Below are 20,090 nucleotides of genomic sequence, written 5' to 3'. Positions count from 1 at the left end.
TGCAACAATGTGGAATAGTTTCGCAACTCACGCCACCCGGAACACCACAGCGTAATGGTGTGCCGAACATCGTAATCGTACTTTACTAGATAAGGTGTGATCTATGATGTCTCTTACTGATTTACCGCTATCGTTTTGGGGTTATGCTTTAGAGGCGGCTGCATTCACATTAAATAGGGCACCATCGAAATCCATTGAGACGACGCCTTATGAACTGTGGTTTGGCAAGAAAGCAAAGTTGTCATTTCTTAAAGTTTGGGGCTGCGATGCTTATGTGAAAAAGCTTCAACCTGATAAGCTCGAACCCAAATCGGAGAAATGTGTCTTCATAGGATACCCAAAGGAGACTGTTGGGTACACCTTCTATCACAGATCCGAAGGCAAGACATTTGTTGCTAAGAATGGATCCTTTCTAGAGAAGGAGTTTCTCTCGAAAGAAGTGAGTGGGAGGAAAGTAGAAATTGATGAGGTAACCGTACCCGCTCCCTTATTGGAGAGTAGTTCATCATAGAAACCGGTTCCTGTGACACCCACACCAATTAATGAGGAAGCTAATGATGATGATCATGAAACTTTAGATCAAGTTACTACTGAACCTCGTAGGTCAACCAGAGTAAGATCCGCACCAGAGTGGTACGGTAATCCTGTTCTGGAGATCATGTTACTTGACCATGACGAGCCTACAAACTATGAGGAAGCGATGATGAGCCCCGATTCCGCAAAATGGCTTGAAGCCATGAAATCTGAGATGGGATCCATGTATGAGAACAAAGTGTGGACTTTGGTTGACTTGCCCGATGATCGGCAAGCCATCGAGAATAAATGGATCTTCAAGAAGAAGACTGACGCTGACAGTAACGTTACTGTCTACAAAGCTCGATTTGTCGCGGAAGGTTTTTGACAAGTTCAAGGAGTGGACTACGATGAGACATTCTCACCCGTAGCGATGCTTAAGTCCATCCGAATCATGTTAGAAATTGCCGCATTTTATGATTATGAAATTTGGCAAATGGATGTAAGGACTGCATTCCTGAATGGATTTCTGGAACAAGAGTTGTATATGATGCAACCTGAAGGTTTTATCGATCCAAAGGGTACTAAGAAAGTGTGCAAGCTCCAGCGATCCATTTATGGACTGGTGCAAGCCTCTCGGAGTTGGAATAAACGTTTTGATAGTGTGATCAAAGCATATGGTTTTATACAGACTTTTGGAGAAGTCTGTATTCACAAGAAAGTGAGTGGGAGCTCTGTAGCATTTCTAATATTATATGTAGATGACATATTGTTGATTGGACATGATATAGAATTTCTGGATAGCATAAAAGGATACTTGAGTAAGAGTTTTTAATGAAAGACCTCGGTGAAGCTGCTTATATATTGGGCATCAAGATCTATAGAGATAGATCAAGACGCTTAATTGGACTTTCACAAGCACATACCTTGATAAAGTTTTGAAGAAGTTCAAAATGGATCAAGCTAAGAAAGGGTTCTTGCCTATGTTACAAGGTGTGAAGTTGAGTAAGACTCAATGCCCGACCACTGCAGAAGATAGAGAGAAAATGAAAAGTGTTCCCTATGCTTCAGCCATAGGATCTATCATGTATGCAATGCTGTGTACCAGACCTGATGTGTGCCTTGCTATTAGTTTAGCAGGGAGGTACCAAAGTAATCCAGGAGTGGATCACTGGACAACGGTCAAGAACATCCTGAAGTACCTAAGAGGACTAAGGATATGTTTCCCGTTTATGGATGTGACAAAGAGCTTGTCATAAATGGTTACGTCGATGCAAGCTCTGACACTGACCCGGACGATTCTAAATCGCAAACCGGATACGTGTTTATATTAAACGATGGAGCTGTCAGTTGGTTCAGTTCTAAACAAAGCATCGTGGCGGGATCTACGTGTGAAGCGGAGTACATAGCTGCTTCGGAAGCAGCAAATGAAGGAGTCCGGATGAAGGAGTTCATATCCGATCTAGGTGTCATACCTAGTGCATCAGGTCCAATGAAAATCTTTTGTGACAATACTGGTGCAATTGCCTTGGCAAAGGAATCCAGATTTCACAAGAGAACCAAGCACATCAACAGACGCTTCAATTACATCCGGGATCAAGTCCAGGTGGGAAACATAGAGATTTGCAAGATACATACTGCTACCTCTTGAGCACTTGCGTTGGTTTTCCCTTGAAGAGGAAAGGGTGGTGCAGCAAAGTAGCGTAAGTATTTCCCTCAATTTTTGAGAACCAAGGTATCAATCCAGTAGGAGGCTACGCGCGAGTCCCTCGCACCTACACAAAACAAATAAATGCTCGCAACCAACGCGATAAGGGGTTGTCAATCCCTACAGGGTCACTTACGAGAGTGAGATCTGATAGATATGATAAGATAATATTTTTGGTATTTTTATGATAAAGATGCAAAGTAAAATAAAATCAAAGGAAATAACTAAGTATTGGAAGATTAATATGATAAAGATAGACCCGGGGGCCATAGGTTTCACTAGTGGCTTCTCTCAAGAGCATAGGTATTTTACGGTAGGTGAACAAATTACTGTTGAGCAATTGACAGAATTGAGCATAGTTATGCGAAAATCTAGGTATGATCATGTATATAGGCATCACGTCCAAAACAAGTAGACCGACTCCTGCCTGCATCTACTACTATTACTCCACACATCGACCGCTATCCAGCATGCATCTAGAGTATTAAGTTCATAAGAACAGAGTAACGCCTTAAGCAAGATGACATGATGTAGAGGGATAAAGTCATGCAATATGATGAAAACCCCATCTTGTTATCCTCGATGGCAACAATACAATACGTGCCTTGCTGCCCCTACTGTCACTGGGAAAGGACACCGCAAGATTGAACCCAAAGCTAAGCACTTCTCCCATTGCAAGAAAGATCAATCTAGTAGGCCAAACCAAACTGATAATTCAAAGAGACTTGCAAAGATAACCAATCATACATAAAATAATTCAGAGAAGATTCAAATATTGTTCATAGATAAACTTGATCATAAACCCACAATTCATCGGTCTCAACAAACACACCACAAAAGAAGATTACATCGAATAGATCTCCACAAGAGAGGGGGAGAACTTTGTATTGAGATCCAAAAAGAGAGAAGAAGCCATCTAGCTAATAACTATGGACCTGAAGGTCTGAGGTAAACTACTCACTGTTCATCGGAGAGGCTATGGTGTTGATGTAGAAGCCCTTCGTGATCGATGCCCCCTCCGACGAAGCTCCGGAACAGGCCCCAAGATGGGATCTCGTGGATACAGAAAGTTACGGCGGTGGAATTAGGGTTTTGGCTCCGTATCTAATCGTTTGGGGGTACGTAGGTATATATAGGAGGAAGAAGTACGTCGGTGGAGCAACAGGGGCCCCACAAGGGTGGAGGGCGTGCCTGGGGGGGAGGCGCGCCCCCTACCTCATGGCCTCCCTGTTGGTTGCTTGACGTAGGGTCCAAGTCTCCTGGATCTTGTTCGTTCCAAAAATCACGTTCCCGAAGGTTTCATTCCGTTTGGACTCCGTTTGATATTCCTTTTCTTCGAAACCCTAAAAAAGGCAAAAAAACAACAATTCTGGGCTGGGCCTCCGATTAATAGGTTAGTCCCAAAATAATATAAAAGTGGATAATAAAGCCCAATAATGTCCAAAACAGAAGATAGTATAGCATGGAGCAATCAAAAATTATAGATACGTTGGAGACGTATCAAGCATCCCCAAGCTTAATTCCTGCTCGTCGTCGAGTAGGTAAATGATAAAAACAGAATTTTTGATGTGGAATGCTACTTGGCATAATTTCAATGTAATTCTTCTTAATTGTGGTATGAATATCTAGATCCGAAAGATTCAAGACAAAAGTTTAATATTGACATAAAAATAATAATACTTCAAGCATACTAACTAAGCAATTATGTCTCTTTAAAATAACATGGCCAAAGAAAGTTATCCCTACAAAATCATATAGTGTGGCTATGCTCTATCTTCACCACACAAAGTATTTAAATCATGCACAACCCCGATGACAAGCCAAGCAATTGTTTCATACTTTTGACATTCTCAAAACTTTTTCAATCTTCACGCAATACATGAGCGTGATCCATGGACATAGCACTTTAGGTGGAATAGAGTGGTGGTTGTGGAGAAGACAAAAAGTGAGAAGATAGTCTCACATCAACTAGGCGTATCAACGGGCTATGGAGATGCCCATTAATAGATATTAATGTGAGTGAGTAGGGACTGCCATGCAACGAATGCACTAGAACTATAAGTATATGAAACCTCAAAAAGAAATTAAGTGGGTGTGCATCTAACTCGCTTGCTCAGGAAGACCTAGGGCATTTTGAGGAAGCCCATCATTGGAATATGCAAGCCAAGTTCTATAATGAAAAAAATTCCCACTAGTATATGAAAGTGATAACATAGGATACTTTCTATCATGAAGAACATGGTGCTACTTTGAAGCACAAGTGTGGTAAAAGGATAGTAGCATTGTCCCTTCTCTCTTTTTCTATCATTTTTTTATTTGGGCCTTTTCTCTTTCTTTTTTATGGCCTCTTTTTTTTATTTTTTTCGTCTGGAGTCTCATTCCGACTTGTGGGGGAATCATAGTCTCCATCACCCTTTCCTCACTGGGACAATGCTCTAATAATGACGATCGTCACACTTTTATTTTCTTACAACTCAAGAATTACAACTCGATACTTAGAACAAGATATGACTCTATATGAATGCCTCCAGCGGTGTACCAGGATATGCAATGACTCAAGAGTGACAGGTATGAAAGAATTATAAACGGTGGCTTTGCCACAAATACAATGTCAACTACATGATCATGCAAAGCAATATGCCAATGATGGAGTGTGTCATAGTAAACGGAATGGTGGAAAGTTGCATGGCAATATATCTCGGAATGGCTATGGAAATGCCATGATAGGTAGGTATGGTGGCTGTTTTGAGGAAGGTATATGGTGGGTGTATGATACCGGCAAAAGATGCGCGGTATTAGAGAGGCTAGCAATGGTGGAAGGGTGAGAGTGCGTATAATCCATGGACTCAACATTAGTCATAAAGAACGCATATACTTATTGCAAACATCTACAAGTTATCAAAGCGAAGTATTACGTGCATGCTCCTATGGGTATAGATTGGTAGGAAAAGACCATCGCTCGTCCCCGACCACCACTCGTAAGGAAGACAATCAATAAATAAATCATGCTCCGACTTCATCACATAACGGTTCACCATACATGCATGCTACAGGAATCAAAAACTTTAACACAATTATTTCTCAAATTCACAACTACTCAACTAGCAGGACTCTAATATCACCATCTCCACATCTTAAAACAATTATCAAGCATCAAACTTCTCTTAGTATTCAACACACTCATAAGAGAATTTTATTATTAATCTTGTATACCTAGCATATTAGGATTATTTAAGAAAATTACCATGCTATTTAAGACTCTCAAAATAATCTAAGTGAAGCATGAGAGATCAATAGTTTCTATAAAACAAATCCACCACCGTGCTCTAAAAGATACAAGTGAAGTACTAGAGCAAAACTATATAACTCAAAAGATATAAGTGAAGCACGTAGAGTATTCTAATAATTTCCAAATCATGTGTGTCTCTCTCAAAAGGTGTGTACAGAAAGGATGATTGTGATAAACTAAAAAGCAAAGACTCAAATAATAAAAGACGCTCCAAGCAAAACACATATCATGTGGTGAATAAAAATATAGCTCCAAGTAAAGTTACCGATAGAAGTAGACGAAAGAGGGGATGCCTTCCGGGGCATCCCCAAGCTTTGAATTTTAGGTGTCCTTAGATTATCTTGGGGGTGCCATGGGCATCCCCAAGCTTAGGCTCTTGCCACGTCTTGTTCCATAATCCATCAAATATTTACCCAAAACATGAAAACTTTACAACACAAAACTTAAAGTAGAAAATCTCGTGAGCTCCGTTAGCGAAAGAAAACAAAAGACCACTTCAAGGTACTGTAATGAACTCATTCTTTATTTATATTGGTGTTAAACCTACTGTATTCCAACTTCTCTATGGTTTATAAACTATTTTACTAGCCATAGATTCATCAAAATAAGCAAACAACACACGAAAAACAGAATCTGTCAAAAACAGAACAGTCTGTAGTAATATGTAGCTAGCGCAAGATCTGGAACCCCAAAAATTCTAAAATAAATTTCTGGACGTGATTAATTTATCTATTAATCATCTGCAAAAAGAATTAACTAAATAGAACTTTCCAAATAAAAATGGCAGAATTTCTCGTGAGCGCTAAAGTTTCTGTTTTTTACAGCAAGATTAACAAGACTTTCCCCAAGTCTTCCCAATGGTTCTACTTGGCACAAACACTAATTAAACACAAAAAATACAACCAAAACAGAGGCTAGATAAATTATTTATTACTAAACAGCATCAAAAAGCAAGGAATAAAAATAAAATTGGGTTGCCTCCCAACAAGCGCTATCGTTTAATGCCCCTAGTTAGGCATAAAAAGTAAGGATAGATTTAGGTATTGCCATCTTTGGTGGGTAATTCTTCAATGAGGCATCTACCGTCCTTAGGAATTTCTTTATTTTTATTGATTATCAAAATTTTAGGCACAAGATCAAAAAAATCATTAGCAGCAAATGGTTCCTTAATGATAGCAAAAAGATTAGGATGAACACTTATAGATTTGAGATCCGCAGTTTCTTTGCTAGAGGATTCACCTTTATTTTTAGGAACATACATAAGCTTGGCAATTTTAGTTGGAGGACTTGTAGTATTCTTTACAGAAGAAAAAGCGGTTCCCAAGTTGGTAATGATACCCTCAAGTTTATCGATTCTAATGGAATCATGATTTATTCTTTCATTAACTATAGGTTCCTTCTGTTTAATATTTTTCAAAGTTACTCCTACTTTAGATCCATATTGTTTAATTTTTGGTTGTGGATCTTTTTATCGAAAGTTTCAATTAACTCAACGGTAGCAACTTTATTTTCAATAATTTCAAGTTTTTGCATTACATGCTCCAAAGTTAAAATAGTTCCATTAACCAAAAGAGGTGGTGAGCCAAACAAATCTATCATAGCATTATAAGAATCAAAAGTATGACTACCCAAGAAGTTCCCTCCGGTAGTGGTATCAAGGATATATCTATGCCAAGGAGTAGTGCCTACATAAAAAATGCGAAGAAGAACGGAAGTAGATTGCTTCCTGGTAGATCTATTTTGAGCATTCCAAATTCTATACCAAGCGTCTTTTTGGTTTTCTCCCTCCCTTTGCTTAAAATTTAGAACTTCATTCTCGGGAGACAATGGAGAAGATAGAGGACTCACCATAACGACCAGCAAACGAGGAACGGGCAAAAAGAGGCAAATAGAGAAAGAGAGGGAGGATAGAGAGAGAGGGCGAATAAAACGGCAAGGGTGAAGTGGGGGAGAGGAAAACGAGAGGCAAATGGCAAATAATGTAATGCGGGAGATAAGGGTTTGTGATGGGTACTTGGTAGGTTAACTTTTGCATAGACCTCCCAGGCAACAGCGCCAGATATCCTTCTTGCTACCTCTTGAGCACTTGCATTTGTTTTCCCTTGAAGAGGAAAGGGTGGTGCAACAAAGTAGCATAAGTATTTCCCTCAATTTTTGAGAACCAAGGTATCAATCCAGTAGGAGGCTACACGTGAGTCCCTCGCACCTGCACAAAACAAATAAATCCTCGCAACCAACACGATAAGGGATTGTCAGTCCCTACAGGGTCACTTACGAGAGTGAGATCTGATAGATATGATAAGATAATATTTTTGGTATTTCTATGATAAAGATGCAAAGTAAAATAAAAGCAAAGGAAATAACTAAGTATTGGAAGATTAATATGATGAAGATAGACCCGGGGGCCATAGGTTTCACTAGTGGCTTCTCTCAAGAGCATAGGTATTTTATGGTGGGTGAACAAATTATTGTTGAGCAATTGACAGAATTGAGCATAGTTATGAGAATATCTAGGTATGATCATGTATATAGGCATCACGTCCAAAACGAGTAGACCGACTCCTGCCTGCATCTACTACTATTACTCCACACATCGACCGCTATCTAGCATGCATCTAGAGTATTAAGTTCATAAGAACAGAGTAACACCTTATGCAAGATGACATGATGTAGAGGGATAAACTCATGCAATATGATGAAAACCCCATCTTGTTATCCTCGATGGCAACAATACAATACGTGCCTTGCTGCCCCTACTGTCACTGGGAAAGGACACCACAAGATTGAACCCAAAGCTAAGCACTTCTCCCATTGCAAGAAAGATCAATCTAGTAGGCCAAACCAAACTGATAATCCGAAGAGACTTGCAAAGATAACCAATCATACATAAAAGAATTCAGAGAAGATTCAAATATTGTTCATAGATAAACTTGATCATAAACCCACAATTCATCGTTCTCAACAAACACACCGCAAAAGAAGATTACATCAAATAGATCTCCACAAGAGAGGGGGAGAACTTTGTATTGAGATCCAAAAAGAGAGAAGAAGCCATCTAGCTAATAACTATGGACCTGAAGGTCTGAGGTAAACTACTCACACTTCATTGGAGAGGCTATGGTGTTGATGTAGAAGCCCTCCGTGATCGATGCCCCCTCCAGCGGAGCTCCGGAACAGGCCCCAAGATGGGATCTCATGGATACAGAAAGTTATGGCGCTGGAATTAGGGTTTTGGCTCCGTATCTGATCGTTTGGGGGTACGTAGGTATATATAGGAGGAAGAAGTACGTTGGTGGAGCAACAAGGGGCCCACAAGGGTGGAGGGCGCGCCTGGGGGGGCGGTAGGCGCACCCCCCTACCTCGTGGCCTCCCTGTTGGTTGCTTGACGTAGGGTCCAAGTCTCCTGGATCTTGTTCGTTCCAAAAATCACCTTCCCGAAGGTTTCATTCCGTTTGGACTCCGTTTGATATTCCTTTTCTTCGAAACCCTAAAATAGGCAAAAAAACAGCAATTCTGGGCTGGGCCTCCGGTTAATAGGTTAGTCCCAAAAATAATATAAAAGTGGATAATAAAGCCCAATAATGCCCAAAACAGAAGATAATATAGCATGGAGCAATCAAAAATTATAGATACGTTGGAGACGTATCACATACGGATCTGAATGTTGCAGACCCATTGACTAAGCCTCTCTCACGAGCAAAACATGATCAGCACCAAGGCTCCATGGGTGTTAGAATCATTACTGTGTATTCTAGATTATTGACTCTATTGCAAGTGGGAGACTGAAGGAAATATGCCCTAGAGGCAATAATAAAGTTATTATTTATTTCCTTATTTCATGATAAATGTTTATTATTCATGCTAGAATTGTATTAACTGGAAACATAATACATGTTTGAATACATAGACAAACATAGTGTCACTAGTATGCCTCTACTTGACTAGCTCGTTGATCAAAGATGGTTATGTTTCCTAACCATAGACATGAGCTGTCATTTGATAAACGGGATCACATCATTAGAAGAATGATGTGGTTGACTTGACCCATTCCGTTATCTTAGCACTTGATCGTTTTAGTTTACTGCTATTGCTTTCTTCATGACTTATACATGTTCCTATGACTGAGATTATGCAACTCCCGATTACCGGAGGAACACTTTGTGTGCTACCAAACGTCACAACGTAACTGGGTGACTATAAAGGTACTCTACAGGTGTCTCCGATGGTACTTGTTGAGTTGGCATAGATCAATATTAGGATTTGTCACTCCGATTATCGGAGAGGTATCTCTGGGCCTTCTCGGTAATGCACATCACTATAAGCCTTGCAAGCAATGTGACTATTGAGTTAGTTGCGGGATGTTGCATTATGGAACGAGTAAAGAGACTTGCCGGTAACGAGATTGAACTAGGTATTGAGATACCTACGATCAAATCTCGGACAAGTAACATACCGATGACAAATGGAACAACATATATTGTTATGCGGTTTGACCGATAAAGATCTTCGTAGAATATGTAGGAACCAATATGAGCATCCAGGTTCTGCTATTGGTTATTGACCGGAGACATGTCTCGGTCATGTCTACATAGTTCTCAAACCCGTAGGGTCCACACGCTTATAGTTTTGTGACGATTGGTATTATGAGTTTTTGTGTTTTGATGTACCGAAGGTAGTTCGGAGTCCCGGATATGATCACGGACATGACGAGGAGTCTCGAAATGGTCGAGACTAAAGATTGATATATTGGACGGCTATATTCGGACACCGGAAGTGTTTCGAGTGGTTTCGAACATTTACCGGAGTACTAGAGGGTTACCGGAACCCCTCGGGGAGTATATTGGGCCTAATGGGCCTTAGTGGGAGAAGAGGAGGGGCGGCCAAGGGCAGCCGCGCGCCCCCTCCCCCTGTAGTCTGAATTGGACAAGGAGGGGGGGCGGCACCCCCCTTTCCTTCTCTTCCTCTCTCCCTTCCTTCTCCTGTCCTACTCCAACTAGGAAAAGAGGGAGTCCTACTCTCGGTGGGAGTAGGACTCCCCCCTTGGCGCGCCCTTCTCCTTGGCCGGCCGCCTCCCCCCTCTCTGCTTTATATACGAGGGCAGGGGGCACCCCATAGACACAACAATTGATCTGTTGATCTCTTAGCCGTGCGCGGTGCCCCCCTCCACCATTATCCACCTTGGTCATATCGTAGTGGTGCTTAGGCGAAGCCCTGCATCAGTAGCATCATCAACATCGTCACCACGCTGTCGTGCTGACGAAACTCTTCCTCGAGCTCTACTGGATCGTGAGTTCGCGGGACGTCACCGAGCTGAACGTGTGCTGAACGCGGAGGTGCCGTACATTCGGTGCTGAGGATCGGTCGATCGTGAAGACGTACGACTACATCAACCGCGTTGTTGTAACGATTCCGCTTAACGGTCTACGAGGGTACGTGGACGACACTCTCCCCTCTCGTTGCTATGCATCACCATGATCTTGCGTGTGCGTAGGAATTTTTTTGAAATTACTACGTTCCCCAACAGTGGGGTGGGCTGGAGTTTCACTCACTCGCGTGGCCGTGAACCAAATATAAGAGAGATGAAAGTTCTTCCCTTCTGCAGGTTATCTACCGATGTACGGGCACACTCAGTTTATGGTCGTCTCTACAACATGTGGAGAATAGGGACCTGTTTACAGACGTGTGTACACACTTGGAGGCCACGACGAAGGATACTTTTACCCGAAATGGATGGCAACATGATCTTCGGATTGGCCCTCCTACGTCTTAGGCATTACATGGTCATGATTACTTGTATTCCGTCTTTTATTTTATTTGGATCTTGGACTTGGTTGTTGCGTTGCGCATCTTAGTTTTGTAGAGGCCAGGTGTAATGCTTAAACCTTTAAGTAATAATGCTCCATTTATCAAAAAAAATATAAGATAGATAATGGGCAAGTTTTAAGGGTCAAAAACTCAAATTTAGTTAAGTTTTGGCCTTTTGGTATAAGGTATCTCCAAGTTGGCACTTTTTTTGTGTAAGCATAGTCGACGCTGCAATGGAATTTCGTCGAGCCGCCGGAAGCATAGTCGATGCTGCAATGGAACTTCGCCGGACGCCGGCGGTGCTGCGTTGCAGCTTTTATCATGTCGTTTGGTCCGCCATGAGAGCTGCATTGGAGCTTGGCCGGGTTTTCATTGGTGCTGCATTGAAATTGTTGCACGCTTTTACTGCTAGGTGGCATTGCTGCGATCGGACGGTCAACTGCACAGATCTGTCGGTTGACTAGCCGGATGATTTCTGATTTCTTTAGGAAATCATGATTCGTAGCAGCGGCCCATAAAAAATATTCCCATCATCTAGCCTGATTTTGTGTGCTATGCAAGGTCCAGCGTGAGGTTTGAGTTACTTCTTAATCAACGATGATATTAGAACTCCCAAGTCCCAAGCACGACAACAGTAATAAGTTCAACAAAAAAAAGCACGACAACAGTGAACCAACCAGTTAGCTACGTTAGCTAATCCTCCGGATCAAGAAAAGGGTAGTCGGTGTAGCCAACAACAGGATCAGAGGTGTAGAACGTGCTCCTGTCATACTTATTCAGAACTGCGTTCCTCCCGAACCTCTCCGGCAGGTCGGGGCTGGCCAGGAAGAGCCGCCCGTACGCCACAAGATCAGCGTAGCCTTCGACGACGGCCTTGTCCCCTTCCTCCCGGTCGTACCCGCCGTTCACCATGAAGGTCCCCCTGAACGCCCTCCTGAACGGCAGCAGGCGGCGCGGGATCATCCGCTCGTTGACGCACATCCGCGGCTCGATCATGTGGCAGTAGAGGACGCCGAGCCCGTTCATGACGCCGATCACGTGCAGCCCGAGCGCCTCCGGATCGGAGTCCACGCAGTCGACGTAGTCGGCGAACGGGGAGAGGCGCACGCCGACGCGGCCCGCGCCGGCCTCGTGGCACACGGCCGCGATCACCTCCGCGGCGAAGCGGCAGCGGTTGTCCAGGCCGCCGCCGTAGGCGTCAGTCCGGTCGTTGACGCCGTCCTTCATGAACTGGTCGATCAGGTAACCGTTGCCCGCGTGGATCTCCACGCCGTCGAACCCTTCGACCACCGATGATGATCAGCGCCGCAGACTACGTACATAGCAAAGATGAGGAGGACATGCATGGTTGATCATTCATTACCGGCTCTCATGGCGTTCCTAGCGGCGATCCGGAAGTCGTTGACGATGTGGGGTATCTCCTCCGTCTCCAGCCTTCGAGGGGCCGCGAACTCCAGGACACTACCGTCATGGGAGACCTCAGGCGTCACCTGCTTATCCGTGCTCGACACCGGAGCTTGCCCATTAGGCTGGAACTCTGTATGCAACATGATTGAGACTTGACACTTTGATTCATCCATTCGAAAACGAACACGATAGGTACGAGAATAATCCTTTGAAAAGAAAAAGGTACGAGGATAATGTTCTACCGGTGGGCGAGACGCGGCCCGTGTGCCATATCTGGCAGAAGAAGACGGCGCCCTTGGCGTGCACGGCGTCGACCACCGGCTTCCACGCCTCCACCTGCTCCGGGCTCCACAGGCCGGGGACGTGCGGGTAGCCCCGCGCGGCCTCGGACACGGCGCAGGCCTCGGCGACGAGGAGGGCGCCCGGCGCAGCCCTCTGCGCGTAGTACACCGCGTTGTGCGGCTGGGCGAGGTTCCCGTACGACCTACACCGCGACAGTGGAGCAAGGACAACCCTGCGATGTGTTGTTCATGGCCGCGTCAAGTAAGTACTACTAGTACCGAAGATGGATGATTCTCAAGGAACGATGGGAGACCGGAATGGCATGGCATACTGGGGCCAGCGAGCACTAACAACCGAAGAAATAAGTTAACTGACCTGTGCGCAAGGTTGAAGCTGCCCATCTTGTATTGCGTCAGGAGAGGAGTCGTCGTCGTCTCCATGCTTCCACCGTCGTTCCCGCAGCACGGCCTTCTGCGTCAGCGAGAGTCGTCGCGTGCCCGCCGCTGCTGGCCTGCTGCTTCTTCCCGCTACTTGTACTTACTTAATAACGATCGAACGTGAGAGGAGACGGAGTAGTCCTCCACCTTCAGGGCTAGCTCCAGGCTGTTTAAATCTTCTGTTGCGATCATGTTGACATCGCCTTCATGTAAATCTTCTGTTGCGATCTGGTTGACATGGCCTTCGAATGGGGTTTGTCTAGATGTGTGTCATAATTATTGCACGTCTAAGAAACTCAATCAATCATAAACAAAAAAGAAAATAATAATAAAAATAAATAAATACCCACACGAATCTCTGCATAAGATCAATAACATAGGGTCTAGATATGTAATACTTATTTTTTGCGAATACGCAAAGCTTGCATATCATTTCATTGATAGGTAAAAGAGAAAAAAAGATGACATACATGAGAAAAGAAAGAGGCAGCACACAAGCTGTGGGAAAAGCACAGAGGAACCCAACTCAGCACAAAACTCTCCTACCTCGAACTCCAGCCGGCAAGGCAAAGAGACGAGATACATGATATCTAGAAAATGTCACGACTATCGCCGGGCACCACCATCGCACGGCCACGACTCCATGACAAACCGGATCAACGTACCCCACCTATACTCCTAGAGGATCGGCAAGTGGGGTGCAGGACCTGGTCGGACAGGAAGGAGAAGCCATGGATAGAGCGTCGTTGAGGTCGTACATTGCGCCCTACATGACCGCACCATTGGGAGCAGCCCAAACCAACAAAACGTCCAATATCTTCAAATTCAACACCAAACACATTGCGAGCAACCAAAACAGCGCCTTCATGAAGGGTACGACGTCGAGACGCCGCCGCTGTCCGATTTGGAGAACCAAACCAAGGGTTTCCCCCGGTACTCGAGTAGGAACACGGAGAAGAGGCCATGTCAGTGCCTCCAAGAAAGGAACGACACCTGCAGGTGTCGCCGCCGCCAGCATCGGCAAACGGAGCAGAGCTTTCGCCCCGGCCAAAGTCCGAACAATCCCAAGAACCATTGGATCAAAATTTGAAGACATAGCAACCAACAGCAAGCCAGGACCACAACCATCGTAAGAAGAGCCACGCCCATCACCAAGAAAGGTGACATCGGGCGCCGCCGGACGCTCCACCGCCGAGAGCCACCGCAGGCCAGAAATGGCCAGGGAGGCACGAATATGCTGCCATCAGCACACCACGGCTAGCCCGAGAGCACGAGGCATGGCCGGGATGAGGCTCCACTGCCGGGAGGACGCCGGACAGCAGGAGGCTAGGGACGCACCACCACGGCCAGCCTGAGAGGACGAGACATGGCCGGGACGAGCTCCGTCGCCGGGAAGACGCCGGACAGCCGGAGGGCAGGGGTGGGTGGCCGGACGTGGTGGAACGCAGCAGGGGGAGGGAGTTGACGCGCCGCGGCGGGCAACGCCGATGACGAAGGCGGGGAACACCCGCGGGAGACGCGGTGACGCAGACGGGAGGGAGACGCCGCCAGATCAGCCACCACGTGGAGCCACATGAGGGAACCGCCGGAATCGGCACTGGGAGGAGCCACGGGAAGGAGAGAAGACGTCGGATCCGTCGATAGGAGGCGCGCCGCCAGCCGCCAAGAGACCAGGCTGCAAGTTGCGGGACCCCGCAAGAGAAGAGTCGCGCAACAAGGGGACACCCCGGTGGCGGCGGAGGCGACGGTGAGGGTAGGCGCTAGAGGGGGGACCGGTGGCGGGCGATGGGGGACTGCCGCCCGTGTTGCCTAAGTTAGGCGACGTGGGGGCCGAGCCATGTATATGTAATACTAGTTTAAAAGTGCGCGTGCGTAACAACAAAAACTCGCAAAAATTATAATGACCACCATAAAACAATTCAAATTAATCAGATTACGCCAACTAATGTAAATCCTACAAATCAAATCAATATTTAAGAATAACTCATGCAAGAAAGAGAAACCTGAGCTTAGAAAAAAAAGAGTAACATGCACACCATCCTGCCTTAATGGACGCTCCTTCTCGCGCTGCTAGTGGCCACCGCTGTGCCTCCTTGGCCTCGTGGGCAGATGTAGGGAAGGAGCAGATCCTGAGATCAAGGAGGCCGTGGACGGGAGTAGCCGCTCAGGAAAAAGAACCATCCAAAAACATTTAATATTATTATAAAGGATGCTACAATTTTCAGAATGTTGGCAGAGGCTAGAGCTACCATCCCGACATTCTATTGCTACATATACTACTAATATCAACACTTCAGTATAGCAATATAACTTGTATGTGGCATCGCCCAAAAAATTAGTACAACAAAAGGGCATGGAGTAAAAAAAACATGGTCCACAATCATTTACTGAAAAAATAAATCAAAAGGACAATGTTTTGTGTACCCACATGGGGATCAATGTTTTGTTTTAATGTTCTATGAAGCGGATGTGGCTCATGCCTCATGACATTTACAAGAGGAAAATTACGAACATCTCTAGGTGCTAGCACTTTGCAGGAGCCTGCAAATCCAGTTTGGCTCCTCCAGTTAGTTCATGGTGTGCCTCTGCCTGCAGAAATAAATCAAGAGCCAGCACGTCCTTCAATGCCCGGTAGTGCGCCTAGCTATACAAATTTCACATATTACATGCCAGCTTCTATACCACATCCGATGAATCAGGGAGGCGTAGGAACCCTATTGACCCCGCATGACCTGTGCGATATGATCAGGTCGTTGTGTAGGCACACCGAGCATGGGTGTTTGCTTTGTTTTTCTTGATTGTGATGGTCTCTTTCCCACGGATATGAACGCGAGTAACCATACTTTTTTTGGATTTAAATCTTGCATGCCTCAACTTTTCACATACGTATCTCTCCCTCTCTCTTACATATTTTTTATGCCTCTATCTCCCACGTTTCTCTCACTTCTCATGTACCATTCTCTCTCATGTGTCTCTCTCAAACTCTCAGATCTCTCTCTCTCTCTCTATCCTCTATTTGGCTAACCCGGATAACATACTAAAAATCCTGGACGACCAAATTGAAAACTATGAAAATTTTCAGGACATCATTTGAGCCTTCCTTCTATTTTATTTAAATTTCCTTTTCAAATTCCTTTTGAGCCTTTACAAAAATCCCATGACTTTTTCTACTTCAAGGTATACCTCCAAACTTTGCTGATATTTCTTCTATCTTTTTCCCAAGTTCCACCAAAAATCTTAATATTTTTGGACACTTATAAAACCTAGCCGTAGAGTTTGAATTTAAACTTTCAATCATGCCTATTTATATTTTATGGATCAAGATCATTTTTCTGAGTCCAGGTAAAATAACCCCATGCCCAAACTCTTCTCCCAGACCTCCTTTTCTTTATTCAAATCTATGTTTTTTCAGAAATAGAAAAAAAAAACTGAAGGAAGAGAGAGAGAGCAGCGCCAGCCATCACTAGCCGCCAGGGAGAGCCTCGCTCGATCCAGATCCCCATTCTTTCGATCCCCCTCATCCTCCTCTTCATCCCCAGCCACTAGAGACACACACACGAGAGAGAGGTTCGGCCGTCGCCGGCCCTCGCGCGCTTACCTCCCACCCGAAACGCCGACGCCCGATGCCGCCTCTTCGGCGAGCTCCTCCTCTTCTCCTACCGTTTCCCTTCTTGCGTCGTTCTGCTCGAAGCAGTCATGCTCTGCCACGGTCCGCGGCGAGCGTCGCTAGCCCCCCTCCTTCCCTGCCGCTCCCCTCCTCCCATGGTGCTCCTCTACCCCGTTGAGTACGAGGCTGGCGAGTCCTGCCGTCGCCCCGAGGCAATCCGTTGCCGTCCTTCTCCTCGTTCCCTTTCTCTTCTCTGCCATGGCCACCCGCATGAGCTCGAGCTCGCCCCACATCTCCTTCCCATTGTCCTGCTTGCCGTCGCCTGGATCCGCGCCTCCCCATGCCCTGCAAGTCCCGCCACACCACCCTCCTGTGCATCGAGACGCGCCGCCGCCTCAAGTGCCTGCCTCGCCTCCCCGTGCATGGATCCGGTCGCCCTTGAACCATTCCGGAATCCGGCGTAATCTGGCCGGAGAATGAATGCCGCCGCGTCTGGTCTTCCATGCCGGTGTGGGCTGGTACCTCCCCTACCTACATCTTCGGCGCTGCACAACCCATGTTTTTTAAGATTGAAACGTTTTTCTCAGGTTAAAAAAGGATTGCGGGTTAAATACTAAAAATGACAGGGACCTTTCTGTAAAAAGGACGCGACGGTGAACCCGCAGAATCAATCCGTGCATTATTATTACTAGTACAAATGCCCGTGCGTTGCAACGGGCATAGAAACTCGCAAAACCTGATCCATCTGTTATTACGCTCCTTTTTTTATTCAATTCTGATAAACGTTGATAATAAGGGTCCGTGCGTTGCAACGGGAAAAAATATAACACGTGATTCAAGATTTTACTAACCTAACCACTGACTTGCATATGTCTGTCATTGTCGGATTATACCCACACCTCATCCTTTGTTTTGTTTATTTCCGTCATTGCCAGATTATAACTACACCTCACCCGCAGTTTTTTATTATTTTCGAAGAGGCTTGTTGGTTGTCTATTTGAGGCCATATATAAATTAGTGAGATCCTGTGTATATTTTCGGGGTGGTACTACTAATTTTCTTTTTAGGAATAGATGGTGCTATTAATCAATAAAGATTTTTTTATAGTACCAAAAGCTGGCCCAACAAAGAGAATAGTAAACTGGATGGGCTGAATCATAGGACATCCCGTGACCGTCAAATAAAGAACGCTTTTCCCTAAACAAAAGTGAAATAAAAAATGTTTCTTCTAAAAAATGGGAGCATGTGCCCGCTACAGCCAGCAGCCGCCGTTGCGCCCGAGCGAGCGAGGAGAGGCCGAGCTCTTCCTTGGGATGCCATCTCCGCCGCCTTCCTCTCGCCTCCGGCCGGCGAGCCCAACTGCCGCCGATAACCTCGCGCTGCCGCCCTCTTCTATCATTCTATACCTTCTCCACTCCCTTCCTCCCTCTCCCTGGTCCTCTTCTTCTCCCGTCTCTCTCCTCCCTCCACGCACGAACTCAGCCGAGCCGCCATGGCAGTATAGCTTCGCGACCGCCGCCCTCTTCCCTGCCTTCTCCCTCCTTTCCTCCTTCCTCTTCCTTCTTATCTTCTCCTGTCTATCTCCTCCCTCGTCTCTCTCTCCCCTTCCAGCGCAGGAACCCAGTCGAGCCGCCATGGCAGAGAAGCTTCGCCGCCATCGCGTTTTGCTCCATATCCATGCCATGATGCCTCTCCTGCATTGGATCCGTTGGGAGCTATGCGCCCGCCATCGTCCGACTTCGTCTGCTCGCCCCCTGAAAGCCCTGTGGGAGTGCTGCACTACCGTCGCCCAATTTCTTTGCCGCCTTGATGTTAGATCTGGGTCGGCGTCGACTGTCTGAACACCCCATGCATTGCCGCCACAGCTGCATCTGGCCCAGACGCGGGGGATGCATGCCAGATGGGCTGATGCCCAAGCGCGGAAGACTGCCCAGGCGCGGAAGACGCATGATTGAATGGGAGTCCCTAGTCAGCGCTTCAGGCGCCAGGGATGCTCCCTGGCGCCCACGCGCTTGTCAGTTGGGCCGGCCTGTTAGTGCTGTGCAGTCCTCACTCGCTCGTTCCAGCCGCTCTGCAGCGCCACAAGGTACTGTAGCGGCGAAGCATTTAGCACTGCTGGTGCAAAATTTCGAAAAACAGTTCATGAATTTGAAAAAACAATTCAAAAATTCAAAAATAGTTCATGAATTTGAAGAAAGCACAAAAAATTGAAAAAAACGTGAGTTTGGAAAATAGTTATCGATTTTTTAAAAGAATCATCGATTTTCAAAAAAGTTCATAGAATTAGAAAAAGTTCATGGAATTTGATAAAAAGTTGTCTAATTTGAAAAAAGTTCATCAAATTTGAAAAAAAGTTCATCGAATTCAAAAAAAGTTCGTCGGTATTGAAAATAGTTCATCGAATTCAAAAAAAATTCATCGATTCTGAGAAAAGTTCATCGAATTTGGAAAAAAAGTTCATCGATTTTCAAAAAGTTCATCCAATTTGTAAAAAAGTTTATTGATTTCGAAAAAATTACATCAAATTTGAAAAAAGTTCATTGAATTTGAAAACGTTCATCAAATTTGAAAAAAGTTTAACAAATTTTTAAAAAAACTCATAATTTTTTGAAAAAATCATCGAGTTTGATGAAAGTTCATATGTTTGGAAAAAGTTCATGAATATAGAATCACGAATTTGAACCAAGTTTGTGCAATGAAGAAAACAAAAAAAAGGAAAAAGGAATAAGAACCGCGACCTGGGAAAGAATAAAAGAAGCTAACATGTATTTGTAAAAAAGTGAGTTAGTGTCCTAGTGGTTAGTGTGCTGCGGTCTCCCGACCCAATTACAAGCGCAGATGGCGAACCGGCGCAGGATTCGCCTCATTGAATTACAGAGACAGAAATTTAGTACCACCTTGAATATATTTTAAATTTAAATTGAAAGCGTAAAATCACGAAAAGAAGCGTATTATGACGGTAAACCCACGGAGTCAATCCGTGCTTTATTATTAGGGATAGATAGATATATATATATATATATATATATTGGGGAAAGATAT

At 45.0% G+C, this 20,090-nt stretch overlaps 1 protein-coding gene across 1 annotated transcript; it reads right to left on the bottom strand.

The window, feature by feature from the left end:
- Positions 1-11,895: 11,895 nt before the first annotated feature.
- On the bottom strand, positions 11,896-13,646 carry LOC125511536 (12-oxophytodienoate reductase 1-like). The gene is made up of 4 exons (XM_048676935.1): positions 13,380-13,646; positions 12,965-13,236; positions 12,679-12,852; positions 11,896-12,595 (listed from the first exon to the last, which is right to left on the bottom strand). The coding sequence occupies exons 1-4, from the start codon at positions 13,442-13,444 to the stop codon at positions 12,009-12,011; spliced, it is 1,098 nt and encodes a 365-aa protein (XP_048532892.1). The 5' UTR covers positions 13,445-13,646; the 3' UTR covers positions 11,896-12,008.
- Positions 13,647-20,090: the final 6,444 nt, after the last annotated feature.

This window comes from Triticum urartu, chromosome 5, assembly GCF_003073215.2.
Source record: "Triticum urartu cultivar G1812 chromosome 5, Tu2.1, whole genome shotgun sequence".
Classification (NCBI taxonomy): domain Eukaryota; kingdom Viridiplantae; phylum Streptophyta; class Magnoliopsida; order Poales; family Poaceae; genus Triticum; species Triticum urartu.
Note: the sequence above shows the minus strand (reverse complement) of the source record. Positions and strands in the feature narration are given on the sequence as shown.